This window comes from Argopecten irradians, unplaced genomic scaffold, assembly GCF_041381155.1.
Source record: "Argopecten irradians isolate NY unplaced genomic scaffold, Ai_NY scaffold_0062, whole genome shotgun sequence".
In the NCBI taxonomy this organism is placed as follows: domain Eukaryota; kingdom Metazoa; phylum Mollusca; class Bivalvia; order Pectinida; family Pectinidae; genus Argopecten; species Argopecten irradians.
This window is the reverse complement of record NW_027187529.1, coordinates 23,537-40,174: the sequence shown is the minus strand read 5'-3', so window position 1 is coordinate 40,174 and position 16,638 is coordinate 23,537. Positions and strand designations below refer to the sequence as shown.

The following is a 16,638-nucleotide window of genomic DNA, read 5'->3' as shown; positions in this document are numbered from 1 at the left end:
AGCAGGTACAATTCTAACGCCCTACCCGCAGGGCCAATCTATCGCGAGCTGGGTGATGGCCGACGCAATAGAGACATATCTTGGTCGAGGGTGGGGGATCTGTTTGGCTTGTTATAACTATTGTGTTGAGAAGCAAATATTTGTGAAATCGTGTTGGGCAAGTTGGATCGCCAAAATAATTTGTAATAATCCTAAATCTGGGCTATGAATCACAGGATCAGACACGTGACATCCGGTATTTTAATGGCATACTGCTGAACAGTGTACAGGGATAGTCAAACGCTGACGGTGGGGTTTTAAGGTTTCATTTGAAATGGACTTAAGAAAATATTATCGTTTTGGGGTATATTGCCGCATCGTTTCTATAAAATTACTTGTTTATAACATACACTCCATTTTAAGCAAGGCAAATCTTCCTTCACCAAATCTATTATTAACGTCCTATTAACAGCTATGGTCATGTAAGGACGGTCTCCCATGTATGTGGTGTGTTGCGGTATATTCGTGTTGTGTCTTCTTGTATAGTGGAACTGTTGCCCTTTTTATAGTGCTATATCACTGAAGCATGCCGCCGAAGACACCAAGCAACACACCCTACCCGGTCACATTATACTGACAACGGGCGAACCAGTCGTCCTACTCCCTGTATGCTGAGCGCCAAGCAGGAGCAAAAACTACCTCTTTTATATACCAAAAGAGCCAGACTCAGAAATTCCTGAAATAGAAGGAAACCGAATTGTAGATGTCGTGTTAAAGGTGGAGATGTGGAACAATTTGATAAGCCTCCATGCCTCACAGACAGACCAGAATTGCCAAGTACCAGACTTTAAACTGGACACTGAGCGTAGGAGGGCCCTGGGATGGAGCTGTGCTGTAAAATGGGAGAAGTGTCAATTCAGGTCACCACTGTACAGGGAAGCGGACTCGAACAAGCGCGGACCAAAGCCAGCCTTAATCAACAAGTACCTGTCCTCAGCTTTGTGTGACCAGGCTGTCAGCACCAAAGGAGCCCGACTGATTTTAGGACACCTGAATATACCAGCAGGGGCCAAGAGTGGAATGCAGCGCCAATCAAACCAAGTGTCCAGAGATATTACAGCCTTGAATAAAAATACATGTCAGAGAAGACCAAACTGGTGGTAGAAGCCAACACCCTGAGAGGAGACGAGTCACCGAGCACCATTGGACTAGCAGTAGATGGCCAATACAACAGCACAACATTTGGCAGTGCTAAGATGCCCGGACTGAATGCCTCTCAGGGAATCGGCCTCGGTATCGAGACATGTACACCAAAAAAGAACATACTGGGCCGTGCTCTGCACAACAAACAGTGCTGGACAGGTGCTTGGCTGAGAGGGAAAGGCTATGACGTCAAGTGGTTCGCCCGTTGTCAGTATAATGTGACTGTACAGCCAACATCGAACGACATGACGGCCTTTCCGAGTATGCCATGGGAAAGGACATCGGAGACCAGCTTACCAGTCAGGGTGTGCTGATAATATATGCTACGATGAATGGGGACGGAACGGGAGCCAAAGGCCTGGAGGAAGCCATGAAAGCCCTGCATCCAATGTGGAAAGTGGAGAGACTGGCTGACCCAACACACGTTGGCAGAGCACAGTTCCGGGAATGCAACAGTGCTAAGTTCAGCGAGTCCATGTTTCCAGGCCGTACCAGACAGATGAAAGCACATGTGCAGAAGATATTTTCACAAGACTTGAAAGCCAGAAGTAGTTTGATTTTCAAGTCAATGATGAAAACACACAAGGGAGACAGACACTATCACCAGCCTGTTACCCTCCGTGCTAGATGCCACTGTTTCGTGCTATGCTGTTGACTGTGCTAAATGCAAACAACATGCTGTAGTGTGCTCTGGAGATGACGGCGACAACTGGTGGCTACGTTCAATGTTCCTGAGTTCGAACCAGATACATCACCTTCAGATGACACCAGAAGACCAGAGTTTACTATTAGTTTGTTTGTTTGTTATCCCCCGCCCAACGAAGTTGCCGGGGGATATACAAATGGGTTCCGTCCGTCCGTCCACTCTTACGAGTGGTACAAGTAGTATTATGAGGTGCTTTATAGGCCTATCTAAAAATAGATCCCGAAGTCAGGATTGTAGGGGTCGCTGTGTCGGTGACATATATGTTGTAATGAGATTAAAGGAATCTTGTTAGGTATTATAGTAACAATGATTAGACGTCGATGAAATAGTCATTGTTTGATATAGTCGTGTCAACAACGTTGAATAGATATCGAAACAGTAACTTTCACCTGTATAGATATTATCTAAATGTCAGAACCTGTTATTATACGAGCATAAACGATAATTAAAACAGAAAGCAAACAACAGCGAATCCGATTAGTTTTAACAAGTCATTTCGCGTTTTTTGTTTTTTTTTTTTTTTGACGGGGTCCGTTCTGTAAACAGGTATTACATACTAAGTTGATTAATTAATAATCGTTACTTAGTCGTCTAAATGGTCCTAGCTGTTAATAGTACCTTAATCAGACGAACTAAAACAAACAAAAACCTTTGATGTATAATAAGTTAATTTTGATCTGAAGCGAATATTACGCACGTTTGACAGAACTGGTCGTGTTTCGACCGATACAATCCAAATATGAAAGAATCTCACTAATATTGTATTTAGAACTTATATATTCACGTCGATACGTACGTACAATATCACATTTGACATTACACCGTCGACAGATAAGGTTCGCCGAATTTACGAGTAAATTTGCAATATGGATTCTGATTATGATATGGAATCTTTAGAAAATATTGATCGTTTGGAAAAGGAGGAAGAAAGGATAAGACATCTGCTAAACATAAAGTCAGACGAGATAAAAGCGGCACGAGAGGCGGCAATCCAAAGGAGGAAAGAAAAGGAAACAGAGGTACGTCTATAATTATCAGTCCTATTCAATTAAATATATATTAATTAGTTACAGATTATTAATACAATAATGTTGTTTATGTTAATTTTGTATCATTTAGAAACGACAGAAAGTAGAAGAGGAAGAGAGAAGGATTAAAACTCTTCTCAAATTGAAAAAAGACGACATTCGGAAGAAGCGGGAGGCTGCCGAAAAAAGAAGGGCTGAACGAAGAGCGGAGCAGTCCGCTAAAAGAAACAAAGAATTTGAGGTATTGATATAATATACATTTTCTTTTATTCTATTCTATTTATTCATTTTAATTCAAGTGATTTCCCGCATGTAATCTAACTTTTTTTTTCATTTCAGAAACAGCGTAAAAATGAGAAAGAAACAAGAGAGATACTGAGGAAGAAAGCGGAGGAAATATACGCCAACAGGGAGGCTGCCTTAACAAGGAGGGAAGAAAACCTAAGAAAGAGGTTAGAGGAGCAAGCAGCCCAAAGGCAAAAGATATTAGAGGTATACATTTAATTATGTTATGTTTCCTTATAAATTTTAAAATACGCTGAATAGACCTACGTCGATATGTTTCATATCTTTTTTTTTTATTTTTATCAATAGGATCGGAGACAACTCGAATCACTCAGAGGTGAAATCCAGCAGCTAAACGAAGCGGCGGAAGCTGGTAAGGTTAACGTGAGTGTGTACATATATTCGTATTTATATTGAAACTTTCGTGATTTTTTTTTTTTTTTTTTTTATTGTATCTTATTTCATATATATATATATTATTCAGACGCAAGAGGAAGAAGAAAAGAAAGAGGAAGAACAGCCGAGGGAAATGAAAGGGGTAAGTTTATATACTATACTTACAGTTGTACACACACACACACACACACACACAGATTTATCCATGTAACGTGCCGTATTATTTATGCATATGATATTAACTTTTTTTTTTTTTTTTAATTTTTAAATTTAATTCGCCACGTAGAAAGGGGGTATCAAACAGAAAGGGGGGAAATACGTTTTCAAAAAGCTGGCTCGAGTACTGCCACTACACGTGGAAGTAATCGAAATAGACTAGACAGAGTAAAAGCGGGCACTTCAGCTGACACGAACGGAATAAGAAATCACTGTCATTTTTGTGGTAGTCAATTTGAAAAAGACGACGAATTAAAAACTCATTTAGAACAGCGACACATAAAAACCGATCCTGACAGTGGCGAGACAGAAGATACTAGGGCCTTTTTAGATCTTAAACGAAAGTATAATAAAATCATAAACATGGATCATCGTAGAGGGCATGTACAAGACCATTATAATTTCCCAATACAGGAGCTCTCAATAGAGACTCTAGAGGGTCAATTAACGGATATATTTAGGCAGCAGAACAAAACATTCAAACTGAATTTTTCCTTTGGATTCGCACTGAACGATGTCGACGGGGAAATGAGGTATTTCTATCCCCATAACAACGAAACTGTTCTTGATCAGCCCGTGTTGATCGCTAACTTAGGTGACATACGACGTTTAATCGACAGACTCAGGGAGACGGACATACTACAGACTATTTTTGTACAGAGACCCTCGACAAAATGGCGGGTATATCGCGTGACGAACGTACGCTGGACGGTGACGCGGACTGGCTATCCCTTAGGCGCTCCAGTAAACCTACCACCTTACATCAGGAACCTGCGCTCGGTCATAAACTTAACGCATGATCGAATGTCGGGTCGGCCGTTTTCCGATAATTTGTGTATGTTTCGTTGCCTCGCTTACGACCGCGTTCGCGATACAAAGAAGATCGAGAGAACCGCTCAGCAGCTGTTTGGCGACTATGTCAACGGCAGGTATAGTTCGGAAACGTACCCTGGCACGCCCATGTCGGAGGTCGGTAAAGTCGAGCGTCATTTCTCGGTCAGCATCAACGTGTTCCAGTTGAATGAAAACGGCGAAGTTACTTTTGTTAGGCGAAGCTCCGAACGTCACGAGCGCGTGGTGAATCTCAATTTGTTTGAAAACCATTTGAGTTTCATCAAAAAACTGAACACGTATAGCAAGAAATACAGATGCCGAAGCTGTGACAAACTGTTTACTTCCGCGTTTCTGGTAAACCGGCACGAGAAAACATGCGAAACGGCGACAAAATTCGTGTACCCCGGCGGTTATCACTCGGTTGCTGCGACTGTGCACGAGCAGTTAGAGAACTTCGGGTTTATTGTAGATGCCGATGACAGAAATTACCCTTATTTCATTACATATGACTTTGAGGCGATGCTGACAAAAAGTGACAGATACATACAGGACCACATTCCGATATCTTGTAGCATTTGCTCTAACGTACTGGGCTACGAAGCTCCGCACTGCATCATAGACGAAAATAACCCAGACGATCTAGTGACGAAGTTTGTTGACTATCTGACTGACATTCAACGCGAAGCTGTCGAGCGAATGACTGACCGATTTAGGGACATACTTGAAAGCATGGACGAGGAAATAGTGGACAGTGACGATGATGACGACGACAATGATGACGACATACCGACGGACAGATACAGAGACCGACAGATGAAGCGACTTCGGCGAAGGCTACAACAATACATCGACCAGATACCGGTGATAGGGTTTAATTCGGCGAGATACGACTTGAACCTCATCAAAACGCGACTAGTCAAACAGTTAAACATGGCCGAGGACAAGAACAGTTTCGTTGTTAAAAAATGTAATCAGTACATGTGCATTTCTAGCGAGAGGTTTCGGTTTATAGACATTAGTAGTTTTTTAGCTGCGGGTAGTTCCTACGACCAATTCATCAAAGCCTATCATCCTGGTGAGATGCGAAAGGGATATTTCTGTTATGAGTTTTTAGATTCGCCTGACAAACTCGATTATCCTCGATTGCCTCCTTACGAATCGTTTTTCTCAGAGTTGAAACACTGCAACGTGCTAGAGGAAGAGCTCGATGCGTATAACCTCCTACTGGACGACGGTTTCAGCCATGCCGATGCTTGTAAGAAGATGGGTATCAAACAGAAACCGTCTTCCGGTAGGGAGAAGTACGCAGAGCTCGAATCGATATGGGCGCGTGAAAACATGGACACATTCCGCGACTACCTGGCTTACTACAACAACTTGGACGTGGAGCCATTCAGGGACGCGGTACAGCGACTGCTCGACTATTACATCGGTGACGGCGTGGATGTGTTTAAAACGTGTATTTCGGTTCCGGGTGTAGCTCGCCAGCTGCTGTTTCGCTCGCTAGGCGGCGCCGCGCACTTTTCTCTGTTTCGGGAGGAGGACAAGGAAATACATCAAATGCTACAGCGCGGTATAGTCGGCGGCCCCTCCATCGTGTTTAGGCGCTATCACGAGAAGGGGGTGACTCGCATCAGAAACGGTGAAATGACGTGTCAGAGTATTCTGGGCCTCGATGCAAACGCGCTGTATCTCGAGAGCATATCAAAACCTATGCCGACAGGCTACTATTCAGTGAGGCGCGAAGAAACGGGATTCACGCTCGAGCGTAAAAATAAATATTTAAAGGCCATTAAGTGGCTCGACTTTGTCGCTTTGTCTCTGAGAACCGCGAAATACAACACGCGTTGAATAGAAACCACGAGCATCGCATAGGGCCGTATCGGGTGGACGGTTTCGATTCGGTAACGAACACAGTGTTATTACCATTACCATTCGCATAATTGCATCAAAAATGCCGATCCCGAGCTGCGGAAGAAACGCGAGGCGCACAGCGAGAGGCGAGAACGGTACATCATCTCCCGGGGCTACGAGATACGCAGGATATGGGAATGCGAGTTTGACGAAATGGCGAGAAAAAACGAGCGACTCCGTAAACACTGCGAGACGTACCATCGCGAAACGGAACGATTCAAAACCATGACAATGAATCAAGTTTTAGATTTCGTTCGCTCGGAAAAAATCTTCGGTGCCGTAGAAGTCGACATAGCCGTACCGCCTAATCTAAAAGACAAGTTTAGTGAAATGTCGCCCATATTCGCAAATACCGACGTTCCCTACGAGTGCATCGGCGAATACATGCAAGACATCGGCGAGCGTGTAGGCGTGTCCAAAAAGCCGCGTAGACTTTTAGTTGGTGGTATGCGAGCGACGAAAATACTGCTTGCAACACCGCTGCTGAAGTGGTACATGGAACACGGCCTGATTGTATCGCGCGTGTACACCGTGGTCGAGTATCAACCTCGGGCTTGTTTCAAGCGGTTTACGGAGGAAATAAGCGACGCTCGGCGTGCGGGGGATGCGGACCCCACTCTCGCTATCGTGGCAGAGACGTGCAAGCTAAAAGGAAACGCCTCTTACGGATCGATGCTCATGCGCAAAGACCGCCATTCGGATGTCAAATATATAGATTCGAAAGAAGCGCTTTTCAAATCGGTCAACGACAAACGCTTTCGGAAACTAAGCGAGCTCGGTGAAGAACAGTACGAGATCGAATCGTCTAAAAAAAACGAATAAACATGGACATACCCATACAGATCGGTTTTTTCATCCTCCAATACGCGAAACTCCGTATGTTGGCGTTTTACTACGACTGCCTAGATAAGTTCTGGGATCGGCGGGACTTCGAACTCATGGCCATGGATACCGATAGCTTCTATATGGCTCTCTCCGGTACCGAGCTGGAGTCGTTAGTGCGCCCTGATATGCTTGCCGAATACACATCGGAAAAATATTCGTGGTTTCCGGACGATCGAACGGCGGAAAGTAAGGCATACACGCGACGAACCCCGGGGTTGATGAAGGAGGAGATGAGGGGGGATGTAATGGTCGCACTTTGTTCTAAATCATACTGCGTTCAGAACACCTCGGATGCAGTCACAAGTAAGTTTAGCTGTAAAGGTATTAATAAAAGACAGCTGAGACATCCCATAGCCATGTACAGAGACGTGCTATTCAAAAAGGAGGTTCGATCGAAGGTTAATCGGGGATTCAGGGTAGTCAACAACCAAGTGGTGACATACTCACAGGAAAGATGCGGTTTTACTAGTTACTACCCAAAGCGAAAAGTGTTAAATGACGGGATTCGAACAGAACCTTTAGATATAGTGCTATAAAAAAAAATCATCTCTCTCTTTTTTTATTATTATTATTATAAGTGATTCTTTATTGATTCATATATTTCAGTTAACTCCCCGGACTCGCTGTTCAGCACTGCGCTTCATTGTTTAGATAGATATACCTTAGGGTTAAAACTGATGTTAATGGCAGCATTGAATACTTTTAGACGCAATCACGTAGAAGATTTGTTATACATTAATAACGATCGTGTATCTGAGGATAGTTATCGAGGTTTAAAGTATGTCGGACAACTGGACAGCGTGGTTTATCCGCGATCCGTAACATTGTTTAAACAGGCTTATCCGATCTACTTTGAGATCATGTCATTCATAAAACACATTTTTGGGTATTATCTGTTTGATGTGAAAATACGACAATCTTTTATATATGTTAGAGTATTACGGATCGGCCATACCTCGATCTGATCTAGAGGTCCGCTGTTTACTGCGAACGTTGTCTAGGAATTTCCGAGGTAGCCAAATACACGAGTTGGAAACTGAAGAATATAATAGAAAGGAGTTGATATCAAGTAAATTCCCGTATGAAGATGAAGTAGATGATGGGTCAGTAGTACCTGTATTCAACCCATATCTACTACTACTAGACAATAACCATGTAGATGACCTATCAATGACCTCTGATGATGATGATGTTATTTAGCATTAAAAAAAAAAAAAAATGTGGAGATAAGAAGTGCTCGCTTTTATAAATGTGCTATGTATATATGTGTGTGTATATAATCTTTTAAACCTGTATAATAATTAGTATATAACGTATGTAAAAAGAGGGGTGAAGGGGGGCGGGGCTTATATTCTGCGTGGCGAGATAGGTGGCGATGATTGACAGCTGGTGGGCGTTCCCTCTGGACGATGAGATGGACAGTGGTCAGGCTTTGATTGACAGCTAAAGACAAAAGGAAGAAGGTGAGTGTCCCCACGCCCCTCCTTTGTCGCACATTCTACCAAAAATGGCTTCAGGGGTGATGACGTGTCTGCTCCTAGTCGTAGCGATCGTGGCTGCATCATCAAACTTTCCATGGTCTTGTACCAAACAAAGACACCAACTGCGATGCCCTAATCGGGTCAGTCAGATTCCCGACAGAAAAAACTATAGATAGTGATGTCAGCCGGTTGGTGTTCATGCGCGTCGTGCAGTTCAACCTGTCATATAGTGCGCACATTCAATATCTAGAAATTAGGAAGACAGAGTTGAACTGTACCGACTTCGAAGACTGGCCCATTACCATTGTCCTAAATGGTAACAGATGCAATGTAAGTTTTTTTTTTCTCTCTCTCTCTCTCTCTGTCTCTCTCTCTTTCTCTTTGTTTACTAATGCATTTTTTTATGTTACAGGAAACGACCACCACGACCGAAGCCACTACATCAACGCAAACGACCACCACGACCGAAGCCACTACATCAACGCAAACGACCACCACGACCGAAGCCACCACATCAACAACAACGGCAATAAAGACAACAAAACGAAGAAAGGTGAGCGCGTTATTACACGAGTAATAAACCCGTAAAAAAATGATAATAATCATGTGTATCCTTTTTTTTTTAATCATGTCTATTTTTTTTTTTTTTTTACAGCCGAAGCCCACCACCACCTCTACTGAATCCGCCACTACTGTCAACATCACTAACGTGACGGACCAAGCCACCACACTAAAAGTAAGTATTTAGTGTCACACTATAACTATCATTTTTTTTTTTTTTTCTTAATATATCTAATATCTTTTTAAAGTTAAATATACAGTATGTTTTATATAAGTAAGTTTGAAATTAACATGTGTTAAAGTTTCTTTTTTAGAATGATTTGTACCATTTTAAGTTTGGAGGTTAATAAAATATCCAACTATATCATTGACGACGTATACATTAACATTTGTTTGCTATTTCTTTCCAATAGCCCTTCTCGGAATCGCCAAACACCACCGTACACACCGACCAGTGGACGACCACGGAGCTACCGTCAGATCCCCCGACGGCGGTGTGGATGAAAGGTAAGGGATTAAAGAAGGGCGCTGGCTATATATCTGAGGCGCGCCGCCACCATACAGAAATATCAGTGTACGATCACTTCAAACAGATCTCCGAATAGCCAAGCCGGTTTCAAATAAACAATTTATTCATAGTCAAGTTAAGTAAACAGTTGTTATAATATATATATATATATTTTTTTTTTCTATTTACAGTTGTGATCGTGATTTCTGGATGTGGTGTCATCGGTATTTTCATCATTGCCATCGTGGTGAAGATGAAGAAGAGGACGAGGGAGATGGAAATCACGGAGATCAGGATGGAGGAGCTAGCTAGCTCCTTTTCAACGTTGAGCCTGGACTCGGATTCGGAGGTCGTCTTTTCCAGGGACACCAGAAGACGTCACCCGTCAAAAGAAGAGTGATGAAGAGATTTTTGATATAGTTGTGTTTTTTATTGTTATTTTTAATTGATTAAATAGAATTTAAAAAAAAAAAAAAAACTATTTTTGTTGAATGTTTGTTCAAGAATATATATATATATCGGTAAAAAAAAAAAAAAAATATTGTATCACCTGTAATATTTTGATAAAAGAAAAGAAGACATTTTGAGAAGACAATATTTTTTATATTTACCGATATATATATATATATATATTCACTTTCATCATCTCCGCGACCATTAAGACTTAGGGGTTATGACTCTGATGCGCGATACAAAACATTTTGTCGATATATATATATATCGCTTTCATCATCGTCTCTAAGACTTAATGTCACGAAGACTTAAGGGGGTCATGGCTTGCACGCGAAAATAAATCTACATGATGTGGATTTAAAAAAAAAAAAAAAACAAAAAAAAAACGTTGTGTTAAACATTGACAATGTTTTATTTTATTGACCATATATATATATATATGTAAGAATCATTTCTTTAACCAATGTAGTCGTTTAAAAGGTTCACCCGGAGGTATAAAAGTTTTCTTATTCACTGCATAAGGAATCGGCTTTCTGACTTCCTTCTTCTTTATCTTCGTGGCGACGGGCAGCTCTTCCGTCTTTTTATTAGCAGACAAATAATGTTCGTATCGCTCTCTCGGAATTATAACATACTCACTGGCCATGATGGATGAGTAGCTCCAACTTAGGAAGTATAGGTTTTAAAGCGCGCACTATCAGTGGTCCACTTCGTTGTAAAACTTTCCTCTTCTCTGTCGTAGATACACCGGCTTTGGCCAATAGTAATAGTTTGTTTTTATATCGGGCGAGTTGACGAATGTAATCCTCAGACGGAGGCAACGCCTTGTTATAGACGATATTACGCGCGATCTCGCAAATGGCTTTGATTTGTGATAATGTCAATGATTCAAGCATACGCTTCCGCTGTGCTGGATGGGTTTTCACTAACAGCAGCACGAAATTCCAGTTAGACTTGAGGTTTTTGCTCATAGTAAAGATGGCGGGGGTTGATTCTTCGGCACAAACAGCGTCGTGGTTTCCCCGGGAAACACGTTACTGCGCAGGTTAATCGGGGTCTTGGGCGATAAATCCACAACTAAATAAGCGTATGGCTGCTCGTCCACCGCTTTCTTATAACTGTCTAGAAAGTACGACGTGTTATTGGGAAATAGTTGGCGCCCTAATACTTGTATCTGTAGCGTGTCTCTCTGGTTTTTAAACAGCACCATGTAGTGAGCGTTTAGATTGATGCTTCGGGCGTACTTTCCCGGGGGGAAGATGTTCTGAGATAAATAGATAACCGTAACATTCCAATGATGGATACCCACAGTAAACAGTTCTAGACAATCCAAATCTTGCACAATTCTAAATATCAGATCGTCAAGTACTAATATCATAGGTTCGCTGGCCCATTTTTCTATCTGTTCCCTATCGGGCAATCCCTGGTAAAATACGATGTCGGGGCGAGATTTCGCGAGATCGTCTAATGCCGGCTGCCAGTGAGAATACGCATATACCACTTTACGCGGAGCCGGAGAAAACACACCCATATTCATGAGTAATCGTTTGGTGAAGGTGGTTTTCCCGCTCTGACTAGGTCCGCCGACGTAAATAGAACTCGGCGTATGGAACGGAAGTGGGCACGACATGGCCGAAGTAGACTGGACAAGTCGAAATAAGGTTCGATGCGTCATAAACGAGAATCACTGTTTGACAATATCGAGACGTAAAACGAAATGCTGGATAAAGATACGCAAGGGCAAACGAGATCTCGCGTTGTCACCCGAGGTATTTTCCACGCTGTGTGACCTCAAAGAGTCCATACTGCTGGCCTGTGCATTTGTGGAAAATGGCCGACCTCGATCAGTATCTCAGCGACATGTACTTCAACTGGAAGAAGCCGGTGCGTACCGGAGCCCGCGGACACTGTACGAAATGGTCAGACGGGATGGCAAACATAGCATAGGGCTTTCTAGAATCAAGCACTGGCTACAGCAGCAGGATCCGTACAGCCTCAATAGGCCAGTGCGCCGCCATTTCCGCCGCCGGGTGGTATTGACTTCCGGTTTGAACCAGCAGTTCGACAGTGATTTAATGGACGTCAGCAATCTCAGTAAATACAACGACGGTGTCAGGTTTATTTTGGTATGCATCGACGATTTCAGTCGATACCTCATGGTTGCGCCGCTGAAAAACAAAACATCAGACACCGTTATATCGGGACTGGAAAGCATATTTCTGGAGAGAGCCCCACAAAAAATCCGCACGGACCGCGGTAAGGAGTTTACGTCTAATAAAACGGAATCATTCTTTCGCGCCCGAGGCATCGAACATTTCGTCACGGACAACGCCCCTATCAAAGCAAACTTTGCAGAACGCGTCATCAGAACCATTCGCAACGGCATGTACAGATATTTCAATCACAAGCAGAGCTACGATTATCTGAGCGTTTTACCGGATCTAATTAAAAACTACAACGAAACGCCTCACAGCTCGCTCCATGGTCTGGCCCCGCGCGATGTGACGCCAGAAAACGAGGTGGATTTGCTGATGAAGCTTTACTACCCGGTACAAAAACTCGCAAAACAGAGTAAAACTTTAAAACATAAAAAAACCTCGCTTGCGATCTGTCTTTAAGTTCAAGGTCGGTGACAAAGTCAGAATATCGCATCTTCGCCAACCGTTCACTCGTGACTTTCACGAGACGTTCACGGGAGAGATATTCACAGTTACAAGTAGAGTCTATAGACAGGATATTGATCTGTATAAACTCGAGGATTACAATGGCCGGCCAATTACAGGTACGTTTTACGCTGGCGAACTGCTGAAGGTGATTAATCCTGAAAATATCAAGTATAGAATAGAGCGCGTCTTGAAAACGAGATATAGGAAGAAGAAAAAACAATTACTTGTTAAATGGATGAATTGGCCGAGCGAGTATAACTCGTGGATAGACGAAGAATCAGTTACGGACATTTAAATATGTTGGACTTTTACGCCGTTATCTCCAGTACGGACAGCTTAACCTTTCACCCGTCAAACACGCCGTGCTCGTTTACCATTCAACTCAAGACCCCTGTTTACTTTAAGGATTATTTGTGGCACGTAGGGTTGTGCGAAATCGGATTAGCCGAGACCTGCAACGTACCCTTGTACGTGTATTGCGATCTGATAGACTCCAGCTTCGTATGCGACGATCAGAGACCTTTACTCCGGCGCATTCACCTGGAAACGTCAAAACACGCCGTGTATTCATCGCCGTTTTACCTACCTGTGATAAGTAGCGAAGCCCGGTCATTAGGGATCAACGTGAGGACAGCGGACGGCGAGCCAGCGCGCCGCTTACGGAACCCCGTGACATTGACATTACATTTCAAACCTCGATTTTTATTTTGATATGACAACTGTTTACCTGCCAGATGTCGACAAGTGGACAAGATTCTTTGTGAAGTCCGCAAACGAATCTCGCCCAGCTCCTACTCGGACGCAAACAACCGGAACTCTAGGTCATTCACCTGCTACGCATGCGCGAGGGTTAACTTCAATAAACGACAGACACGAAACGACATCCCTACCCATCCAGGTCGTCGCACCGACACAGCAGATTGTACAACAAGCCCGCTCTACATTAAAAAGAGAGCGACCAGTCAAACACAAGAATAAAGGCAAGAAACGCAAGACAAACTTTTCATAAAAAAAAAAAAAAAAAAAATGGACGAGGGCCTTCCGAAAGAGCTCATGCTTTTCTCATTACCACCTACACAGACAGGAGTCGAGAAGATGTACTATGTAGACTGTCGACCTGTTTCTCAGATAACAGGAAATGGACCCATTGAATTTCATATTTCCGGTCAGACGAGCGACTATATCTCACTGAGCAAGAGCGCCCTCTACGTCAAGGCGCGTATCTCTAGGCAGGATGGCACCGATCTCGCACCCGCAGAAAAAAACAGCTCTGATCAATCTTCCGCTTCAGACTATGTGGAGTCAGGTGGACGTGTCGCTACAGGGGAAACAACTCTCCGTCAATTCCGGAAATTATGCATATAAAGCGTATCTACAGACTTTACTCAATTTTAGTAGATCGACCCAGAGAACGCAGCTTACGTCACAGATGTTCTTTTACGATACACCAGGTGCCATGAACGAAACAGACCCGGCAGGTACAAACAGTGGGCTTTACGAAAGATACCAATTCACTAAAGATAGTATGAACTTTGATATGATTGGGCCGCTTTGTGAGGACGAGTGTCGCCTCGATAGATACATTCTGAACGGTGTCGACATTGACCTGAAGCTGTACAGAAACAGACTCCCATTCGTACTCATGTCGGGCGCTATCAACAAACAATACCAGATAGAATTGCAAGAAATCGTTTTCCGGGTGTGCCGAGTGCAAGTGAACCCTGGAGTATTGGTCGGCCATAACAAAGCACTAGAGGTCAGTCCCGCTAAGTATCCTTACGTCAGAACAGAGGTCAAGGTCGCCACAGTCCCTTCCGGTCAGAGCAGTTTTATTTGGGACAATCTATACCAGTCGAAATTACCATCGAAAATAATCGTCGGATTAGTGTCGGGCGATTCCTATTCGGGACAATTCGATAAAAATCCATTCAATTTTCAACATTTCAACGCTGTCAGCGTCGGTCTCTACGTTAATAACGTCAGTGTTCCCTATCGCCCCCACAAACTAGATTTCAACACGAACACCGGGCAGTGTTTCATCACTGCATTCCGCAGTTTGTACGAAGTGGCCGATAAGGCCGACAAAGATACAGATAACGCCATCGACCGTGACGACTGGCCGCTGGGCTACGCCCTCTACGGCTTCCTACTTCAGCCTCAGTTTGGCGATGAACCTCACATGAGTTTGAACCAACAAGCCAATGTACGATTAGAAATCGTATTGTCTAAATCCCTATCAGAAACTGTGTCCTGTATTGTATATTCGGAATTCAATGACATGTTTCAAATCGACCAGGCTCGAAATGTGATTCTCTCCAGTGCATTGTAAAATATATATATATATATATATTTTACATAAAATATATGCGGTCGAAAGTATATTTTAGCAACGAATACAAAACCGTATGTATATATATTTTTTTTTAATAGAATTGACCACATATATATATATATATATTGAACTAATTAAAAGACATCAAAACAAACACATGTTATTTCTTTTTTTTATTTGTTTATTTCAGTTATAGGTCTGTATTGGTATATGGCAACCCAGGCGAAATGTAGACCATGGTCGACCATGGTCACCATGGTTTTTGATGGTCGACCACGATAAACCGTGGTCGACCATCAAATACTGTGATATTGACCATGGTCATGGTCGTCATGACCATGGTCAACCATGGTCAACCATGGTCACTCTGCTTGGCCATGGTCAACCATGTTCAACCGTGTACTGAAAGACCATGTTCTTTAAAGACCATGGTCGACCATGTTTTCAAAGACCATGGTCGACCATGTTCTAAGGTCGTGGTAAACCATGTTTCTTACAAAACCCCCAGACCAATTTAGGTCACTTAAATACTAATGTAAAAGAAATGGTTGACTAATTGTTACAAATGATAAAAAAAATTGACACAAGCTAGACTATACAAGTTCACTATTAATTGATAATGTTTTGACACAACAATAAAAATATTTAAGTAAAAATTTACAACATAATAGTTTGAAAGACACTCTAATCAATTATAGGTTGTAACATTGTTTACCTCACACAGAAAATCTAGAACATTACATTTTGTTTACATTACACATACTAGTATATAACTTACTACAATGAATAAGGTTAAAAATCTGCAATTCTAACACCTGTTATTAGGACAGTGTTAAATGTACCATGAAAGATATATAATGCTGCTTAAATTATAATATATTGTTCATGACCATAAAGGTCAACCAAATACAAATTTAATGACATATATCATCATTTGAAAACAGCATGCCCATATTTGTTAGGGAGTCTGCACACATATTGTGGTTCCATGGGTTGCTTTTGTGTTCTAGTGTCGATGAAAACTAAAACATGACTTAATTCCTCCACATTCACCAAAATGACTGTCTCTGTGTGTTTAATAGCAGTTAGATGACTAACAATGGGCACTCCAGGCAGCTGTGAAGGATCCAAATTCTTCATCTTTTGTATTACAGCATACACAAGGTTGTCGCACAGTACAAAGAATTTTAT

The 16,638-nt window shown here is 42.4% G+C and overlaps 4 protein-coding genes across 4 annotated transcripts; all 4 read left to right on the top strand.

Annotated features, from left to right (window-relative positions):
- The first annotated feature begins 1,509 nt into the window (after positions 1-1,509).
- On the top strand, positions 1,510-8,046 carry LOC138311606 (uncharacterized). Its single transcript, XM_069252891.1, is given in 9 exon segments — positions 1,510-2,907; positions 3,008-3,157; positions 3,256-3,408; positions 3,511-3,574; positions 3,686-3,739; positions 3,884-6,462; positions 6,465-6,568; positions 6,570-7,368; positions 7,371-8,046. Coding segments are annotated over 9 exon segments (4,668 nt in total). The 5' UTR covers positions 1,510-2,754; the 3' UTR covers positions 7,983-8,046.
- A 376-nt stretch (positions 8,047-8,422) lies between these two features.
- On the top strand, positions 8,423-10,441 carry LOC138311608 (salivary glue protein Sgs-3-like). The gene is made up of 4 exons (XM_069252892.1): positions 8,423-9,480; positions 9,583-9,663; positions 9,902-9,995; positions 10,188-10,441. Exons 1-4 carry the CDS (start codon positions 9,319-9,321, stop codon positions 10,394-10,396), a joined length of 546 nt encoding a protein of 181 aa, XP_069108993.1. The 5' UTR covers positions 8,423-9,318; the 3' UTR covers positions 10,397-10,441.
- Positions 10,442-12,077: 1,636 nt separating this feature from the next.
- Positions 12,078-14,124, top strand: LOC138311604 (uncharacterized). The gene is made up of 2 exons (XM_069252890.1): positions 12,078-13,020; positions 13,850-14,124. The coding sequence occupies exons 1-2, from the start codon at positions 12,078-12,080 to the stop codon at positions 14,122-14,124; spliced, it is 1,218 nt and encodes a 405-aa protein (XP_069108991.1).
- A 225-nt stretch (positions 14,125-14,349) lies between these two features.
- Positions 14,350-15,444, top strand: LOC138311603 (uncharacterized protein F54H12.2-like). The gene has a single exon (XM_069252889.1). It carries the CDS (start codon positions 14,350-14,352, stop codon positions 15,442-15,444), a length of 1,095 nt encoding a protein of 364 aa, XP_069108990.1.
- The last annotated feature ends 1,194 nt before the right edge of the window (positions 15,445-16,638 follow it).